Raw genomic sequence first — 20,301 nt, forward strand, 5'->3', positions numbered from 1 at the left:
CTATAATGTGTATAATTTATGAAGATAAAGTTGACCCAAAGAGACCAAAAGTGAAGCTAACTAACGCTACAGTGAAAGACAGAGGGCTGGCGTGCTGAAAAATGGGCACTATATGCATGACACTCCTGATGGCTCATTTGATAATGTGAGCGGGTGTGTAATTGTGGATAGTGATAATAGTTATACAGATATTATAGATTCAGGCTCTCTGTGTGTGTGTGTCGAGGTTGCTAAAACATAGGCTGGTGTGGAAGGTCAAATAGTGTAGGTTTGTGTGCAGGTAGCATGGGTGTCATACTGTAGGCTACTTTTATTAACCCCCTTAGGTTGTTAGATAGGGTTAATATAGTTTTAAAGATCGGGTCTTATATGGGCTATATATACAGGGGCTTTATAGGGATGCTGGCTTGGTTCGCTAATGGCTATATCTGGTGTGCGTTTTGTTGTAACGGATATAGTTGTCCTGACTGCAAACCAAAACCAATCCGAAGGAAATGGGACCCGATCAGCTATATCCTTGTACGAGTGACACTGAGTCGTATGGCATGTATATCGCCTATAATATAAAATGATGTAAGTATAAATGAGCTGTTATATAGGCACAGATGTGGTTTTGCTTGTGGCACGTGGCAAGGACAATGCCTTACTTTAAGGCAAGTTGATGACTTGGTCTGAGTTCTCAGCTATTATAGTCTGGGTTTATAGGGAAGATAAAAGGTCTATACTGTACAATGGTGTAGGAATGAGAACTATAACCAAAGGACATAGATTAGGTGACTTACTGTAAGGCAGGGCTGTGGGATTTAAATACCATTCTGGCGTGTGGACTGGCCTTTATATATAGGCTCTGAGCAGGAGTGGGAGAGGGTCAATTAAGGCCTATATATATAGGTCTCAGACTTTGGGTCTAATAAGGTCCAGGACTGGGTGTGTATAAGTCTGGGTTGCGGTGGGACCCATCCCATAGTCTAGGTGGTCTGATCCAGGGCCCTCAGGAGGTCTCCGCCCTGAAGGAGGTGCAAATTGCCCTGCAGGGGGATGTTGACCTCACAGTGGTACCGGGTCAGTTCCGGCAAACCGTAGGACTCGAAGGAAGGGGCCAACAGACGACTGGCTACACCTGTGTGGACGGATGGTACAGACAAGTTATAGGCCAACAGGGATTCATGGAGACATTAACCCATTCTGAACGGGAACCCATTTTGGTGATATATAGCATCATGTTATGCTTTAGCTATTGAAAAATAGCAGATCTACAAGCTCGTAGCGCGCCACCGAGTGGCGCGCTACGAGCTTGTAGGTCTGCTATTTTTGAAAAATCGAAGAACGACTGACATTTTTAGAATCTGATCTCAGGTCAGAATGAGGTTAATCAGACCAGCGCGTGTCCAGTGGACACCTCGTATGAATCTGATCTCAGGTCAGAATGGGTTAACAGACAAAAATGGACTGGACAAAGTAGTGGGTAAGAAACATGTAAAGAATATGCATGAGGTAAAAGAAAAATCTCTCTCTCTCTCTTTAGTAGGCAACAGAGCAGCACTATCCCTCTCTCTGTTTCTGGCGCCCCCTACTGGTACTAATAGTATACTGGTGCTCATTAACTTCACATACATGGGTGAACAACACATAGGTGTACACGGACATTGCTCAAGACCCACCTCTTCAACATTGCCTTCCCTAGCTAACCCTTTTCACTGTCTTTTAATGTTTTTTTAGCTTCTAGTGATTATTTCTTTTTTCTACTAAAGTTGTTTTCATTTGTGTTGTTCTCTGTAAAGACATGGGGGGGGGTAGAAAAGCGCTATATAAGTTTGAGATATTATTATTATTATTATTATTGCTGGTTGTAGGAGTGGTTGCACCACTCAAAAACAGAGAAGAAAGACACGCGGTCATTCTTAAAATGGTTAAATGTTTTTTGATATGAATGGCAATGCTTAATAATATATATAGTTGAAACATTTGTAACTGTATTTACTGATGTTTATAGTAATGCATGAATAATGGTTTACAAATGACGACTTCATGGTGGATTAAGTATTTACTAATGCTTAACTAATGCTTAATAGTGTATAGTTATTAAAAAGTGTCGCCATGCATTTTGCACGTGGATCGGAAGCTCAATATTTGAAGCAGTTATTGGCGTTGATCCTGCTTTTGTATAAATGCATGAAAGTTCCATGCACGTTTATCAGTGTATGTGCGCAACGCAGTGCTTTCAAAGCGAGGTTCAAGTCAAACGTATTGTCCGGCAAACTCACCCTCTGTCTTGTTGGAAGACATCATGCCATATTCTGTGTAGCTATTATTATAGCTCTGCTGGGGGAAGGATTTCTTCAGCACACCGTCTATCCCACATCCTGGATATTGAGACTTCCTGTGTTGCAACAGTGGGCTGAGACGTTGGGGTATCATTCTCCCCATGATGGGGTCTGAGAGGGGGGGAGGGGGTTACATTGATAGTATTAATAGTCTCACACACACACACACACACACACGCAGCAACCATATACCTGCCAGTGAGCCTGTGCTGAGGGAGCGGTCAATGATGGCACAACTCTCATGTCTCATCCTCTTCCATATCATGTCTGGTGGCTTGCTGTCATCCTGACACACACACACACACACACACACACACACACACACACACACACACACACACACACACACACACACACACACACACACACACACACACACACACACACACACACACACACACACACACACACACACACACACACACACACACACACACACACACACACACACACACACACACACACACACACACACACACTATTACTACGATTACCATGGCGAGAGAGATCATTAAAATCAAAAACTGGTGGTGATAATAATCAGATGGTCGTTTGGGACTTACTATGGCCATTTGGGTGAAGGGGCGCTTGATGCTGTTGGCCAAGGTGCGTTTGGCTGGACCGCCCATGTCTTTATAAGCCTGCAGGAAGTTCTCCATGGACCTATACACACAAACACATGCATATACACACACAGGCTTGTGAGTTACACCATAGAGACACTTTGTATATACTTTCTCATGGTTCAAAATGATAAAATGTCATTAATGTCACCCTTTTCGTTCCATGGTGTGTCACCTTTGGGGGTGCAGTACTTAGTTTAGACAGTTTTTTGTTTAGACAAGTCATTGGTTAGACCAGTCATTAGTCCTATACAACTACAACCTATCTCAAACCCTCACCCTAAACCTAACCTCCCACGGGGGGCAGCACACCTAAACCTATAACCTTAACCCATATGTCTAACCAATGACCAGTCTAAGCTATAAGTATGCACCCCTCACCTTTGTTTCAGCATGAGACCTCTCTGCTGACATGCCGGGCGCTGCTCCTCCTCTGAGAGGGGCTCCATCATCAGGCAGCTCTTATTGGCCCCCCGCGGGGGCTGCAGTTGGAGGCCAGTTGATTTTGGACCTGCCGCCCATGGACGCCACATGAGGGGTGGTGGCCAGAGCCTGGTATGGGGGTATCATCAGTGTCTGGTTGATCGCCATGTTGGCCCCTATAGGCTCTCTATGGCCCTGCAGCAGGGGGGGGCTCCTCGTGGTGTCCCCTTGGGGCCAAGAAGAGACGCCATGAGGCTGGTACGCCAGGCTTTGAGGCTGAGGAGGAGCGGAGGAGGAGGAGGAGGAGGAGGACTGCAGGGGCTGGAAGAGGCTGGCGATGTTGCTGAAGCTCTGCTGGGTGCAGGTCGCCGGGTGGTGGTGGTGGTGGTGGTGAGGGGATATGTCCACGGGGGGCTCTGGCTCTGGAATGATGGGGTGCAGCTGGAAGTCCTCTCCGTCCATGGGGATGTAGGGAGCTAACGTCTCCAGGTCCAGGTCACTGAAGCCCACCTGATATCAATCAGAAACAAAATGCCAGATCATGGGGATGTGTAGGGAGCTATAACGTCTCCAGGTCCAGGTCACTGAAGCCCACCTGATATCAATCAGAAACAAAATACCAGATCATGTGCTCAATGAGCAAGATTGGTCAAAGTGTGTCCATGGGGGCCAAGAATCCAAGAATCCTATCCTGTTACACCAAAGCAAGGGCTAAAATTCATGCTATAATTCATGCTAATTCATGCTGACGAAATCATATTTTCAATACTTTTCAACTTCAAGTTGAACGTTTTGGTCTACCATAGAAGGTGTGTTGTGTCACGCTCGGTGATTTGGGAAGATATTGGCCCCGGGGGGTCAATATAGACTTTGGCCAAATTCTATAGCAGGGGTCATTTTGAGAATCACTCGATTTAAATAGATCAGAAGGCTGTCGAAGGGCCGAGACTATAGAGCGTCGCAGTCCCGCCACCCTTACAGAACGATGAGGCACCAGGACACGGACACACACGCACGCGCACGCACGCACGCACACACACGCACACACTACACACACTAACTTCAGTGCTCGCGGGGCTGTTGCTTCCCTCGGTGTCGAGGGTGAACAGTTTCTCTGTCAGGTCCACCTTCAGGACGTCACTCTCTGAGCAGCAGTCACCTGGGCTACTGGGCTGTTGGGAGTGCAGAGTGAGGAGAGGAGAGGAAGGAAGGATGGATGTCGGAGAGGAAGGAAGGAAGGAAGGGAAGGGAAGGGAACGAGAGAGCAGAGGGGAAACGTGGACACAAGTGTGAGAAGAAGCCATAAAAGAGACATAGATGGAGTGTTGAAGAGAGAAAAGGAGAAAGCAAGACACAGAGAGAGAGAGAGAGAGAGAGAGAGAGAGAGGGGGGGAGGGAGAGAGAGAGAGATAGAGAGGGAGAGAGAGAGAGAGGCACGGGGAGGGAGACAGAGTGATGAGTTATATGACAAAGACTCCATTCACTGCTAAGTGAGTGTTGCTTCCAAACAGCCACCCCCTCCATTCTCACAGGTTGGGGCAGCCTCTATACCCGCTCCCCTACCTTCTCTCTCAATCCAACGCCGAACCGCATGAAGCCATTAAAGGACAATCATTACTGACCGTCCACAAGTCAACGAAATCCTCTCTGTATTACATTGACTGATACGTACATCTGAGCTCTCCTGTACTCTTATCGCCGACATTGCCTGTATACCAGCATATACTGTATGCCAGCATGGCGTGCAATCTTCCGACTGCCCTGTGATGACCGTCCTAGACCTAGAGGCAAACTATAGCCTGTAGTTTTTCGCTATATGCCACACAGATAATCTGTGCTTTTCACATGTCATCCCTGTTGCATCTAGATATAGGAGATATGGTTGAAAATAGACAACACACACACACACGCACGCACGCACGCACACACACACACACACACACACACACACACACACACACACACACACACACACACACACACACACACACACACACACACACACACACACACACACACACACACACACACACACACACACACACACACACACACACACACACACACACACACACACACACACACACACACACACACACACACACACACACACACACACACACACACACACACACACACACACACACACACACACACACACACACACACACACACACACACACACACACACACACACACACACACACACACACACACACACACACACACACACACACACACACACACACACACACACACACACACACACACACACACACACAACCCTTCTCATCCGTACCGTAGAGCAGCTGCTCAGGCTGGGAGTGGCACTCCCAGGCGGAGGTTTCTGTGGCACGGTGAACGTGCTGCAGCCCATGTCCCCTGCAGAGGCTGCAGCAGAGGCTGATGCAGCCGCGGAGGCTGCAGCCACGGACTTGTTGTGGCTCTCACTACTAGCCCAGGCCGGTGCAGGCCCCAGAGGAGGCATGCTGCAGGGGGAGGAGACCTGCAGGGTGAAGGCTGCAGGCTGCAGACGCCGGGTCTCCTCAAACGGAGAGTCACCTGCACGGGGAAATGGGAGGAAGTCACACAGTCAAACAACAAAGGGATTATTATGGGATGCCTTTAACCCATTCTGACCTGAGATCAGATTCATACGAGGTTTCCACGGGACACACACTGGTCTGATTAACCCATTCTGACCTGAGATCAGATTCTGAAAATGTCAGTCGTTCTTCGAATTTTTCAAAAATAGCAGACCTACAAGCTCGTATCGCGCCACTCGGTGGCGCGATATGAGCTTGTAGATCTGCTATTTTTCAATAGCTAAAGCATAACATGATGCCAACACCAAAATGGGTGCCCGGTCAGAATGGGTTAAATTATTTGAGTTCATTCATATAGGCCTGATGTCGAAAAAAAAAAAGAACATATATTCAAAGATTTGCGCCGCATTTGAACGATTAAAAAAGAATAGACCTACGAGCTCGTGGGTGGCGCGCTTATATGAGCTTGTAGATCTGCTATTTTTCAATAGCTAAAGTATAACATATATAATGCTTGAAAACACCAAAAGGGGTTCTCCCGCCCAGAATGGGTTAGGCCTGACATTAAAAAAAAAGTTTCGTCTGAAAGAATATAATTATATTCAAAGATTTGTGCCGCATTTTAACGATTTTTCAAAAGTAGCAGTCCCACAAGCTCGTAGCGCGCCAGCTTGTAGATCTGCTATTTTTCAATAGCTAAAGTATAACATAATGCTTGAAAACACCAAAAAGGGTTTCCTCCCAAACTGGGTTAAAGACCTAAGTGAATGATGATGGCTGGGAACCAAACCCCAAAGTCTCTAAAGATGGGCCTCCCTGCTTGGCACACAAGTGCCAAGGGATGGATTTGGGGTATATATAGGTCCCTGCGACATACTAACGTCATGTCCAGGGGGTGTACTTGTCTTGTACTAGCCCTTACCCGTTGTGAGATATTGCCCCTCCCCCCTCCTTGTGGCCCTGGGTGCGTTTTCGCATTTTTAATTCACTAATAAATTCACTATTAATTTATAATTAGTTGAATTGGAAAAAGGGGGCTTCGTTAAGACCTCCATATTATTATTATGGTCAATGCCTGTGTGAAAAGTGTGATTGGTGCAGGCAGTGAGGAGCTGTACGGCGGTCACAGTGACACACAGACAGACATTGATTCAAGCTAGCCTCATGCTATATATAGAAAGAGGAGATAGGCTCCTGCCCTGCTATGTATATGGGCCTCATGAGCCCTCATGGCTCGGCGAAAGGCTAATCTGATAATCTGATACATTGGACGAACCACGTGTCCGAAAGATAAACGTCTTCCCCCCCCCCCTCATAGCACAAGACTGGCAAGACTAATCGGAGTAATTGAAAAAAAAAAAAAAAAAAAGGTTTCCGTCAAACCGAAGTCGAGGGAGATGATGGTGTCTCCGGCCGTCGGGGCCAGGTGGGTGAGGTCCTCCTCGTCCGGCTCCTCTTTGAGTTTGGTGAAGAGCTCTCCGTCTCCTCCCGGCTCCGCGGCGGACGCCCGCACGTCGTCCACGGGCTCCTCCTCCTCCTCCTCCTCCTCCGCGCGGAAGAAGCTGCATGAGGGCACGACGTGGCAGGGCTTGAACAAGGACTCCGTCTGCTCCATGGAGAGAACCGTTGACTTCTCCTCAACGTCACTATATGGGGGGGCAGCGGAGGGGAGTGAGAAGCAATGACGGTCGTTATAGACAGAGAAATGACTGTTTGAATCCCAAGTAGATTAGCCTTTTATGTATAGACATGATTGATTGATTGATTGATTGATTGATTGAAAATCAAGTCAATAATACGATAACTGTTACTGTGGACGACACCATGATTAATTATTTGTATATTTGTAGACTTTAGGTACATGGGTATCTTGGTGGTGTATAGCTAATCTTGTAGATTTAGACTCCTGGGGCCGATTCATACTCCTATTTTACCGCTGTTTCGGCGCTGTAGTGCCGAAATGATTTCGGCTCGTCAGAAAATTTCAGTAGCACCGAAGAGCCGACTTTAGGACGGTATCCGCCCCCCCCCCGAACCTCAAATGACGTCACATTGTAGGCTCTACAGCGCCGAACCGACTTTTATTCGGCTCTAAAATAGGAGTATGAATCGGCCCTTAGTTTTATTGTACAGATATTCTACTGTTAGTCGGATGTTCATGCTTACTGTCTCTGGATTAAGTGTCCGCCAAATGCCTATATTGTAAATTGTACATTTTTTTCAAATTTTTCAACACTATTTTAGAATTAAACTAGATAAAGTGCCCCTTCGGGGAGAGGTCTCCACCAGGCCAGCTCAGGATGTGGCCTCCTGGTGGCGCTATAATAGGCCAATGTGAAAAGGGTGCCATTTGTTCCTATACACCAATTGGATGATTTGAGGCATTTTGTACCAAAAATGTATTTTGCAAAAATCCACCTGTTGGTGGCGCTATAACAGGCCAATGTGAAAAGGATTGGATAATATTCCTCAGCCCAGTAGGACAGTCTGTGAAAGATTTCACGTAAATTGCACGCTGGGCTCATGATTCGAGGCGTTTTGTTTCAAACGGGCCAATCCTGCAAACTTGGGAAGCCAATGTTAGCCAATTAGGATGGAAATATGAAATGTATAAAACATGATTATAGAGATAGTGTGTGACGATTTGCGGGATTTTTGGATTTTTGGACATCTGGAGGAGTAATATCAAAAGATGTGTTTTTCAAAAGTTGGCCTCCTGGTGGCGCTATAACAGGCCGTTCTGGAAATGTCATCGTTGGCATCCAGGGAGTGTGTGTGTGCGAAATTTGGCATCGACCGGGTTAACGGTGCCGGAGATTAGCTGTTCACAGACAGACGGACGGACACACGGACGGACGGACGGACGGACGGACGTGCAAAACATACTCTCTCCCCATGCCTTCGGCCTGGTGGAGACAATTAACATTTTTTGCATCAGACATGAGCTCTGCAGTGATATATTATGGCTATATCGCCATAATGTCACAGTTCCTGATGAAGGAATCCTGTTTGGTTGAATACTGGACAACTCACCCCGGTGCATGCTTGCCCGTTTTCCCTCGCGGATTTTTCACTTTGTAATATGCCATTGGCTGTTTGTATTCTTTTTGGAAAAATATAAAAAGATACTCCTGTGGAAAGGCTATATTATTTTACTTATATTGACCCTATAAACAATTTAGTATTATTTAGTATACTGTATGTAAGGTTTTGCCCACTCAAATGGTACCTCGTCAGATAATCTCCACATATCCTACGACAACTTCTGTGAACAGACTTCACTGTAGTAGCTTTTCATAAATCATATTTGTACTTGGGCTGTCATGAAAGTTTATAGCTGTCCAGCCTCTCCCACCCTTAGAGTATATATACTCTAAACTCCCACCCCTCAACTGGGGAAAATTCTGGGAGGAAAACAGAAACGGGGTGAGTTGTCTTGTTGTTATACCATTTGGTTCAGTATAATATAGAACCACGCTTTTAGTTTCCCCTGCAGCCATTTCTCACCTGAGAACATAGTTGATACAGACAATGCACTGCGGCTGAGAGTTGCGGGTGTTGTAAATGACGGTTCCCTGGGTCTCAACCCAGACGTAGCCTCCGTTCTTAGCCAGCATGCGATACTGACCGCTCACCGACTGGCCCTTGGTGCATACTGCAGACGAGGAGACGCAGGCACTTTAAAATACACCGTAATAATGCATTTTTTTAAATGCATTTTAAATTACATTTAAAAAACACTTTAAAATACACCATAATAATGCATTTTTAAAATGCATTTTTAAAATGCATTTTAAATTGCATTTTAAAAAACACTTTAAAATACACCATAATAATGCATTTTTTAAAATGCATTTTAAAATGCATTTAAAAAACACTTTAAAATACACCATAATAATGCATTTAAAAAAATGCATTTTAAAAACACTTTAAAATACACAATAATAATGCATTTTTTAAATGCATTTTAAATTACATTTAAAAAACACTTTAAAATACACCATGATAATGCATTTTTGAAATAAATACATGACAGCATGGGAACAGGCGCATTCTGGTTCGTTTTGAGATATGTAAGATGTTTTGACTGCAGGTTTGTTCATCAGAAAAGCTGCTCTTTTCCCATCGAGCAGGGTAACATAACTGGGACGTCAGAGTATATCCTGACCTCGAAACTTTAAAAAAGGTCTTCTGAATCCTCCAGTTTTCTGAAAACAGCAGACCTACAAGCTCGTAAGCGCGCCACTCGGTGGCACGCGATGAGCTTGTATAGATCTGTGTGGCTCCAAGACCTCCGCTATTTTCAGTGCGCACATCAAACTGTTAACTGTATACACCCTGCTATAGTTTTGTGTCAGTACCGTTTGCAGTTCTCTTAAAACACTGGTTATCTTGCAACACTCTTAAACACGTCGCAACACACCCTGCCGTTCAAGAGCTCAAACTCGCTGTGACAATGTCGAATGCCTCTCATAGGCCTTTTTTTTTTTTTTTTTTTTACTTGAATGAAAATAAACTTGCAAAACCCCTACTTAAATAAAACAGGAATGCTTGCGAGATCTTTGAACCTACAATAACTAGCAGATTGATTTGTGAGTGAAAAATGTCTCGAAGAGATTTGAGGAAAAAAAGAGGTTCTGGCTGTAACCTAAAGTCCAGTAATGGCGTGGGAATGAATCAAGACGAAGAAGAGGTCACAGGCTCTAAGGAACGCTAGTGTGTGTGTGTGTGTGTGTGTGTGTGTGTGTGTGTGTGTGTGTGTGTGTGTGTGTGTGTGTGTGTGTGTGTGTGTGTGTGTGTGTGTGTGTGTGTGTGTGTGTGTGTGTGTGTGTGTGTGTGTGTGTGCGCGCGTGCGTGCACCGTGCATGTGTGTACAGCACGCATGGAGGAAGTCAGGGCAACATTATAAGCAGCACAGGGTGAATGCATGTTACAATATTAGTCCCGTTGGAGCTAGCTGTATGCCTGTGTGTGTGTGTGTGTGTGTGTGTGTGTGTGTGTGTGTGTGTGTGTGTGTGTGTGTGTGTGTGTGTGTGCGAGCGTGCGTGCGTGTGAGCAACTATTTGGAAGGACATATGGAAGGAAAGAGAGCCTGTTAATTGAGCAGACATACTGTAGTGTAAGTCATGTATTTTTAAGGGTTACAGAAACAGTAACACACAAAATTGCACTTTGCCTGTAAGACTATAGTGTTAAGACTTATTAATAATAATAATAATAATAATATCTCAAACTTATATAGCGCTTTTCTGAGTACCCAAAGACGCTTTACATGGGGGGGCTTTACAGAGGTAACAACTAATTAAAAACAACTTTAATAGAAAGAAAAGGAAAAATAACACTAAAAGCTAAAGAACATTAAAAGACAGTGAAAAGGGTTAGCTAGGGAAGGCAATTTTGAAGAGGTGGGTTTTGAGGGTGGATTTGAAGGTTTGAAGGGTGGGGGCATCTCTGAGTGCCTTAGGGAGGGCATTCCACAGGGTTGGGGCAGCAAAGGCGAAAGCTCTGTCCCCCCACGTACGGAGTTTGGTTTTGGGGACATCGAGGAGGTTTGCATCACCAGACCTGAGGGAGCGAGAGGGGGCATGGCGTTTGAGGAGGTCACAGAGGTATGGGGGAGCCAGGTTATTTAGAGCTTTGTAGGTGGTCAGGAGTGTTTTGAAGTGGATTCTTTGTTTAACCGGTAGCCAGTGAAGGTCACGGAGGACAGGTGTAATATGGTCTCTGGAACGGGTACTGGTGAGCAGGCGGGCAGCTGAATTCTGGACATATTGCAGTTTATTGAGGACTTTGGAGGTGGTGCCGTAGAGGATACTGTTACAATAATCAAGGCGGGATGAGATGAAGGCATGGATGAGTGTTTCGGCTGCGGAAAATGACAGAGAGGGTCGGAGACGGGCAATGTTCTTGAGGTGAAAGAAGGCGGTTTTGGTGACTTGGTTAACATGGGGGAGGAATGAAAGGGTGGGGTCAAAAATGATACCAAGGTTGCGGATGCGGGTGGAGGGTGTAACAGTGGATCCATCAATGTTGAGTGAAAAACCTTGGGTGGAATTGGTGAGGGAGTTGGGACCGATGATGATGATTTCCGATTTATTGCAGTTTAGTTTGAGAAAGTTCTTTTGCATCCACGTTTTAATATCTGTGAGGCAGGCAGTGAGAGTGGAGTGGGTGGTTGGGGTGATGGCTTTGGTGGAAAGGTACAGCTGTGTGTCGTCGGCGTAGGAGTGGAACTGAAGTCCATGGTGACGGAGGATCTGACCTAGAGGGAGGATGTATATGATGAAGAGGAGGGGACCAAGTACTGAGCCCTGGGGGACACCGTGGGTAACTGGGGCAGTGGAAGAGTTGCAGTTATTGATGGAGATGAATTGTTGTCGATCGGAGAGGTAGGATGCCAACCAGGAAAGGGCAGTGCCGGTTAAACCGAGGGACTGGAGACGGGTGATGAGGATGGAGTGGCTGATGGTGTCAAAGGCAGCGCTGAGGTCGAGGAGGATGAGGATGGAGAGGTGACCAGAGTCGGCAGACAGGAGGATGTCGTTGGTGACTTTTGTGAGTGCAGTTTCAGTACTGTGAAGTGAACGGAAACCGGATTGAAATGATTCGTAAAGGTTATTGGAGTCCATGTGTGATTTGAGCTGAGATGCAACAGTGCGTTCCAGGATTTTGGAGAGGAAGGGGAGGTTAGAAATGGGCCGGTAGTTGTTGGGGGAGTCGGGGTCAAGTCCAGGCTTTTTTAGTATTGGGGTGATGGCAGCAAGTTTGAGAGCAGGGGGAACGTGACCAGTGGACAGGGAGGTGTTTATTATGGTGGTGATGAGTGGCGAGAGAACAGGGAGACAGGCAATAACTAAGGTGGAGGGGATAGGATCGAGAATGCAGGTGGAGGTTTTCATGCCGGAGGTTATGGAGGAGAGGTTGGCTGCAGTTATTTCAGTAAAGGAAGTGAGTGAGTGGCTGGGGAAAAGAGGGGAGGTAGGTTCAAAATCAGGTGTGGAGGTGGGAGAGGCGGCCAGGTCTGTGTGTATGGCGTCAACCTTTGACTGAAAATATGACAGGAATGTTTCACATTTAGTGGCAGTGAATGAGGTGGTGATGGTGTCCATAGGATTGAGGAGTTTGTTGATGGTGGAGAATAGTGACTTTGGATTATTGCTGCCGGATTGAATGACGGATGAGTAGTGGGAGGTACGTGCACTATTTAGGGCGTTTTTGTATTGTTCCTGATGCAGTATGTAAGCCTGGGAGTGAACAGTGAGACCCGTTTTCTTCACAAGCCGTTCCAGTTGGCGGCCCTGTTTTTTGAGTTGGTGGAGATGATCATTATACCAGGGGGCAGAGTGGGTGTAGGAAACAGGTTTGGTTTTTGTGGGGGCAAGTTGATTGAGGCAGGAGGAGAGTGCATTGTTGTAGTTGTTGACAAGTTCAGTTGGGGGGGTGTTGGAGGTGGAGTCTGATATGGTTTCAGACAGTAAGGAGGAGAGAGCGGAGGGATCAATTGATTTGAGGTTCCGGAATGATATGATGAATGATATTGAAAATGTTTAAAATGTCCAGGAATTCAATGGCACGTTGGCATTCAGGTGAGTCCACGTGAAAATTAAGATCTCCAGTAAGCAGAATGGATGGAGAGATGGCAGTAAGCTGTGTGAGGTATTCAGAGAATTGGGAGGGGAATGCAGGGTTGGGTTTGGGCGGGCGGTATATGACTGCTGTGACCAGGGGTTTGGGACCAGACAGTTTGAAGGTGAGATGCTCAAATGAGGAGGGAACAGGAATATTAATTGGACTGATTTTGATGTGTTGTTTGTGTATTAAGGCTATTCCACCACCACGCCGTCCCTCAGGGCGTGGTTTGTCCATGTATGCGTATCCAGGGGGTGTGGTTTTATTGAGTGAGAAATAATCCAGGGGCTTTTGCCAAGTTTCAGTTAAACAGATAAAGTCAATGTTATTTTCCTTTATATGTTCACAGAGAATGAGTTCTTTTAAGTTAAGTGACCGGGTGTTAAACAGAGAGAATTTGAGGCGTGATTGAGATTGGGGGGGTTGGGGCGCTTTGGTCAGTGGCTGTAGACAGGCAGAGCGCACGTGTGGTTTGTTATTGTGATGGTGATGACGTAGTACGTCCACAGGGGCAGTGCGTTGGGGTGTCCAGAGTGAAGCGATGGAGTGGTGGTCAGATCGGGAGTAATTGAACTTTCTGCAGGTACTTCGGTGGATGTATCGTGGCCGTCGTAATAATCTAAGCTTTTTAATCGCTGTGATGCAAGGCGGAGTTGTGTTGTTGTTGTTGAGTTGGAGAAGTTGTGATGCGGAATATTTTCGTGACATGCCAGCTGGGGTGGATGTTAGCCTGCGGTCGCTAGCCGATGATCGCACAGTTGTTGACCAAAGGCAGTGGTGGAGAGGCGACAGAAACAGCAGGAGGATCAACAGCATGGCAAAAAATAAAATAAAACAGCGGAGTGTGACAGACAGTGTGTTGCTAGGCTAAGGCTAGCCGCTTCCTGAGCACTGAGCAGCTACAGGGTAAGTTAGCTCACGGAGCTAACTGGAGGAATCGTTGCGATCCAGTCAACCAAAGACTAATCGCGCCGGGACCGTTGAAGGAGAGTCCGGGCAGTACCTCACAGACAGTAGCTGTGGTGGATTGAGCTCAGGTCTCAGGGGAGCCAGGAGGATGATCCGGAGTGCTTGGCCCACTGACACTGTAGCTGCACTGGTTACTGACGCCGGCCAGCCCTAAAGCCGCCAGCGATGCAGTCGACTCGGGGAAAACTGGTCCCAGCCAACAAGGGCTAGAACCGCACCGGGACCGATAGAAGAAGTCCGGGTAATTTCCAGGAGTAGTTCCAGGAGAGAGCCCCAAAAGAGTCCCAGTGAGGCAGCTACGTTCGTAAAGCAATCGGTGGAGCCAGCAGGTGAGTAAACAATCCGACTGAAGCCAGAAGGGGATGAGTCAAGTTGAAATGTTTTAAAAATAGCAGAGAAGAGAACGAATAAAACAGAGCAAAAAAGAGTTGCTAAATAACGTAGAAAACTAGATCTAAAACTAATCTAAAAACTCAGATGGAGAAGCGGCGTCCAACAAGCGCCAGCGTCCTCTCACATCCGGATTCATTCTTCTTCGCACGCACGCACGCACGGCACACACACACACACACACACACACACGCACACACACACACACACACACACACACACACACACACACACACACACACACACACACACACACACACATTCAATACACTGATTATTGTCAACTTATTTTTTTTCAATATTTTGGTTTGAAGACCTAAATCACATCACCTCCTTTCCTGTCCTGTTTCACCGCTTTCACAAAGACCTAATGATATAGAGCTGGCACTGAAGACACAAACCATGACACTTCAGAGCACTACACGCACGCACGCACGCACGCACGCACGCACGCACGCACGCGCGCACGCACGCACGCACTCATGCCAGACGTGTAAGTCTTATCAGGCAAACACTGGCCATGCTTAATAGAATAAAATGCATCTCAAAAGCATGTGCTGTTACAGTATACTCACATGCACACACAGGCAAACCTGAAGTAGCCTACACATACATAAAACATATGTCTGCCATTGTTCGGCATGGGAACAAGCTCCCACTGTATACCTTCGTCAGGCAGCCTCTGTAGACATTTCTAAAGCTCAGCATACAGCATTGCTTTTAATTGATCTTTTTTTTTTTTTTGTTATTCATGTCCTCACTGTATTGCATTACTGCTTGTTTTGTAACGTCGTTGCCTCGCTTTTCTTTTATTCTCCATTGCTCCGTAAAGCACTTTGAGCTGCATTTCATGTCATGAAAGGTGCTATACAAATAAAGTTTTATTATTATTATTATTGTTACAGGCTTAATGCATTTAATCACATTGAACTCCGCAGTGTTCCTATTCTGCGCATTAGTCCGAAAGATGTAAAGTTGTGTGTGCGTGCGTGCGTGCGTGCGTGCGTGCGTGCGTGCGTGCGTGCGTGCGTGCGTGTGTGTGTGTGTGTGTGTGTGCGTGTACTCACGGTTCTGGTGAGTCTTGATGACAGTGTCTGAGTCCAGGGCGTGGTAGAAATCGTAGATGGAACGACCAAGTAGGTCCTCTGGATTATAGCCCATCAACTCTGTCACCCTGCAACACGCACGCACACACACACACACACACACACACACACACACACACACACGCACGCACGCACGCACGCACGCGCACACACACACACACACACACACACACACACACACACACACACACACAATGATTAGTCTTTAGGGTGGTTGTGTTCCATTTGATATCCTTCTCCTATCACAGCAACTCACAAATCTTGCTGCTGTGTTTGCACATTGTTGTACTTCGCCCAGCAGATATGGGAGTTTTTTGTCATTGGTCATGTTTTCAAAATCTCCGTGTGTGGTTGTAATCTGTGGGAAGTATGTGTCTCTGATGTCTTGGTACAATGGACAGATGGTTAGGAAGTGTAGCTCGCACACACACACACACACACACACACACTAATTAACAATTGACTAAACATTTACCCTATACCAAATTTAAATCCCAGCTGCTCCTTACACCCAACTATACACGTTGCGGTGCTATATAGTGGAAAAGGGCTATGCGTTCAGTTCACCAACATGCAGTAAACATTCATCCCGATAATATGTGGTTATTAGATTGTGAGCGAAGGTTGAAGCGTCATGGCGCTATATAGAGGAATCATCAGCCTGGTTCATTATCTGGGCCGGGAAGGTGCACAGCAATTTCCACAGTAATCCAGCCAGTCGTTTTTGAGGTATATGTTGTTATAGGGACTAAAAGTGGCAGAAGAATGGCTGGCTGGACAGAGAAACTGATCAACATTGCCATCCTTATATATAGAGCCTTGCCACTAGCACAGCAAAATAATATATATATATACACACACACACACACACACACACACACACACACACACACACACACACACACACACACACACACACACACACACACACACACACACACAGACGCTCATTATCATCAGTTCTTCACAGAGCTTTTAGACTTCAAAGGGCTTCATGTGCGATTTGTAAATCAGAAAGAGCGATAGATAGTTGATACTCCCTCTCATCCCTCATTCCCTCAATCTGCTTCAAGAACAAGTTAATCTCCTTCCGTTGCTCTTGTCAAAAGTCCAAGTGCGTGCGTGCGTGCGTGCGTGCATGCGTGGTGTGAAAAGTGAAAAATGAAAAATATTCATGGGAATGAAATGAATGGGATGAAAAATAAAAAGGTCTCACATAAAGTACCTGGATTTATTTTGACACGGGACATTGCAGACATGGACGGTCCCTGACAGCCATGATGTGCCTCAGTAATAGTGCTGCTGCCCACTGCAATAATCTCCTCATTCAACTATTCTAATTCATCTGCAACGTTTTCAATAACTCAGTCCAAGCAGTCCACATGAGTTACATTACAGATTACGGTTTTAATCCATTCTGACCTGAGATCAGATTCATACGAGGTTTCCACTGGACACACACTGGTCTGATGAACCCGTTCTGACCTGAGATCAGATTTAAAAAATGTCAGTCGTTCTTTCGATTTTTCAAAAATAGCAGACCTACAAGCTCGTAGCGCGCCACTCGGTGGCGCGCTATGAGCTTGTAGATCTGCTATTTTTCAATAGCTAAAGCATAACATGATGCTAACACCAAAATGGGTTCCCGTTCAGAATGGGTTAAGCGGGTCTTAAGGAATGGGTGTTAGACACAGTTATGAAATTAACATTCCTAGGCGAGGGCTGTGTAAATGGTCATGAGTTTTCGGTGCCTTCATATTCCAGGAACAGTATATGAATAAATGACAATTTAGGCATTTCTTATCCAAAATGGCTCACACAGTGCGAGTTAGTGATGAAGACCATGGAACCATGTTTTGGATGTGGCACTTTCATGTTCGGAACATACAACTACTTTAATACTACTAGGAAATTATGTAAAAAAAATAGTTATTATTATTTATTTTTTTGCAAATTGTATGCACATTTATAATCATTATTAAAATAATAACAATAAATTAATAATTTACATTTGGGGGATATCTTTCACAATAATGAATAAAACATTCTAATCTTCAAAAAAAAACATACATTAGTTATTTTACTTACTTTTATCAGGGTTATAGGTCATAGGTTAAAAAGAAAATTAAACTCTTGACAATGAGCATTTTGATATTTTGATAAGCAGCTTGATATTGTTATGCGTCCGTCCGCCCGCCATCGCATTTTAGTGCTACTCTGTGTGTGTGTGTGCGTGCGTGTGTGTGTGTGTGTGTGTGTGCGTGCGTGCGTGTGTGTGTGTGTGTGTGTGTGTGTGTGTGTCCATGTGTATATGGTGACATAACATACTGTACTGTACTGTACATATGCTGCGGTACTTTCAAAACAACAATGGCTTGACAAAACACGTTTAAAGGTTTCCCCAGAAACGATGAAAACTGCTTTAAGGTGTCGTACAGTGTCGGCTGTATTTTGCGTGTCTTAAGTATACCAGGTCTTATTCCCTAACTTGAGTAAACTAAAGACCTGGAGGCGTGTGATCAATGCTCTTTTGGCCACTCAGAATAGCCAAATGGCATTGATGATCACGCCTCCAAGGTCTTTAGTTTACTCAAGTTAGGGAATAAGACCTGGTCCTTAAGACACGCAAAATACAGCCCTAATACTTCAAGATATATCGCTCACGAAAGAAAGTAGAAACTAAACAGACCTTGTTGGGTTTTTTTTTAGCGCGGGTATATCTTTCAAGCACGGGGGAGCAGACTATAGCGCGCACTGTGATTGGCCAGATGAGTCCGTCTGTCAAGACAACTACGGTATATATACTTTCCAAGCTGCCCATATCATGGGCCGAAGTCCAAACTGATACCACGGGAGGAGGCCGCGAGTGAATCCACGTTCGGTCTGGCCATGAAGCCAGGCTAGTATAGAGGTCTGTCTGTACGCCTCGCGCGAGAGAGACGCTTATTTAAGCGTTATAACATGTCATCTCCGTGCTCATTGGCTTCTCCTGCCAAAACTAAACGGATTCACTCAGCAGGAGGAGGTGTGTGTCTTGACGTGTGTGTGTGTGTGTGTGTGCATGCACGGGGCATGTTTTGCTTGGGTTTGTGGCTATTATTTCCAGACTTTGTCAAAATGCAGCGGTTTGTGCAGCGAGGGGCGAAATCCATTTGCCGGTCGGTCCGTGGTTCCGACGCGGCGGTCGGGTCAAATGGATTTCGCCCTCCCTCTGTGTGTGTGTCTGTGTGTGCAGTGCATAGGTGTCGAATTTGTTAGTTAGTTCATATAATGAAACCTATAGCAGCTATACATAGCAGCCTATACAATAAGAGACAATGACATCAAATGGCATGTTTTCACCTCGATGAAAACATGTGGCACCGTGGCATAATATACCAATAAGTCGGTGCGTGCTCTCCGCTCTCACTGCAACTGGCAGCTCCAACTCCTATATTGCCGATAACAATCTGATCCCAGGTCAGTCTAATCATCCGGAGATAATAGAAAAGGGAAACCAGTATTGTGATTATTACGGTGATGAAACACGGATCTGGACCCCGTGCGGCCCGGCTGCCGGAGCATTTTTCTGAATCAGGGGGACCCCCACGAAGAGCTCTAGTGTGTGTGTGCGTGCGTGCGTGTGTGTGTGAGTGCGCGTGCGTGTGCGCGCGCGTGCGTTTACCTACCTTTCGTCACAGTAAGTGAACTTCATGTCCATGCTGTGACGGCTGAGAAAGGTCTTGCTGTCCAGCGGCGTGTCGATGTTGGATGGATGCGGGATGGGTTCACACAGCAGGACGGCGCAGATGAGCGGAGGCTCCTTGAAGACGCAGTGCACGCGAGGGGGGCAGCCGCTGTACATCTTGAGGTGGCCCGTGCAGTGCAGCCCCTGCGGGGAGGGGACAGGAGGATAATTAAAACCCGTTCTGACCTGAGATCAGATTCTAAAAAAATGACTTCTACATCCCGACAGTTTTCCATTCTGACCCGAGATCAGATTCTAAAAAATGTCTTCTACTACATCCCGACAGTTTTCTGAAAAAGCTTTGTTTCTATGTCAGTCGTTCTTCGATTTTTCAAAAATAGCAGACCTATACAAGCTCGTAGCGCGACACTCGGTGGCGCGCTATGAGCTTGTAGATCTGCTATTTTTCAATAGCTAAAGCATAACATATGATGCTTGAAAACACCAAAAGGGGTTCTCCCGCCCAGAATGGGTTAGGCCTGACATAAAAAAAAAGTTTCGTCTGAAAGAATATAATTATATTCAAAGATTTGTGCCGCATTTTAACGATTTTTCAAAAGTAGC

The 20,301-nt window shown here is 45.8% G+C and overlaps 1 protein-coding gene across 1 annotated transcript; it reads right to left on the reverse strand.

Moving 5' to 3' along the window:
- Nucleotides 1-230: 230 nt before the first annotated feature.
- On the reverse strand, nucleotides 231-19,905 carry LOC308328881 (endothelial PAS domain-containing protein 1-like; the record flags this gene model as incomplete). The annotated part of the gene is made up of 12 exons (XM_080782993.1): nucleotides 231-1,120; nucleotides 2,265-2,435; nucleotides 2,517-2,610; nucleotides 2,888-2,987; nucleotides 3,329-3,406; nucleotides 3,459-3,880; nucleotides 4,432-4,542; nucleotides 5,670-5,932; nucleotides 7,300-7,562; nucleotides 9,424-9,571; nucleotides 15,972-16,078; nucleotides 19,679-19,905. Coding segments are annotated over 12 exons (2,136 nt in total), but the record flags the coding sequence as incomplete, so codon positions are not given.
- Nucleotides 19,906-20,301: the final 396 nt, after the last annotated feature.

This window comes from Protomyctophum bolini (genome assembly GCF_963924005.1).
Source record: "Protomyctophum bolini genome assembly, chromosome: 14".
Taxonomy (NCBI): domain Eukaryota; kingdom Metazoa; phylum Chordata; class Actinopteri; order Myctophiformes; family Myctophidae; genus Protomyctophum; species Protomyctophum bolini.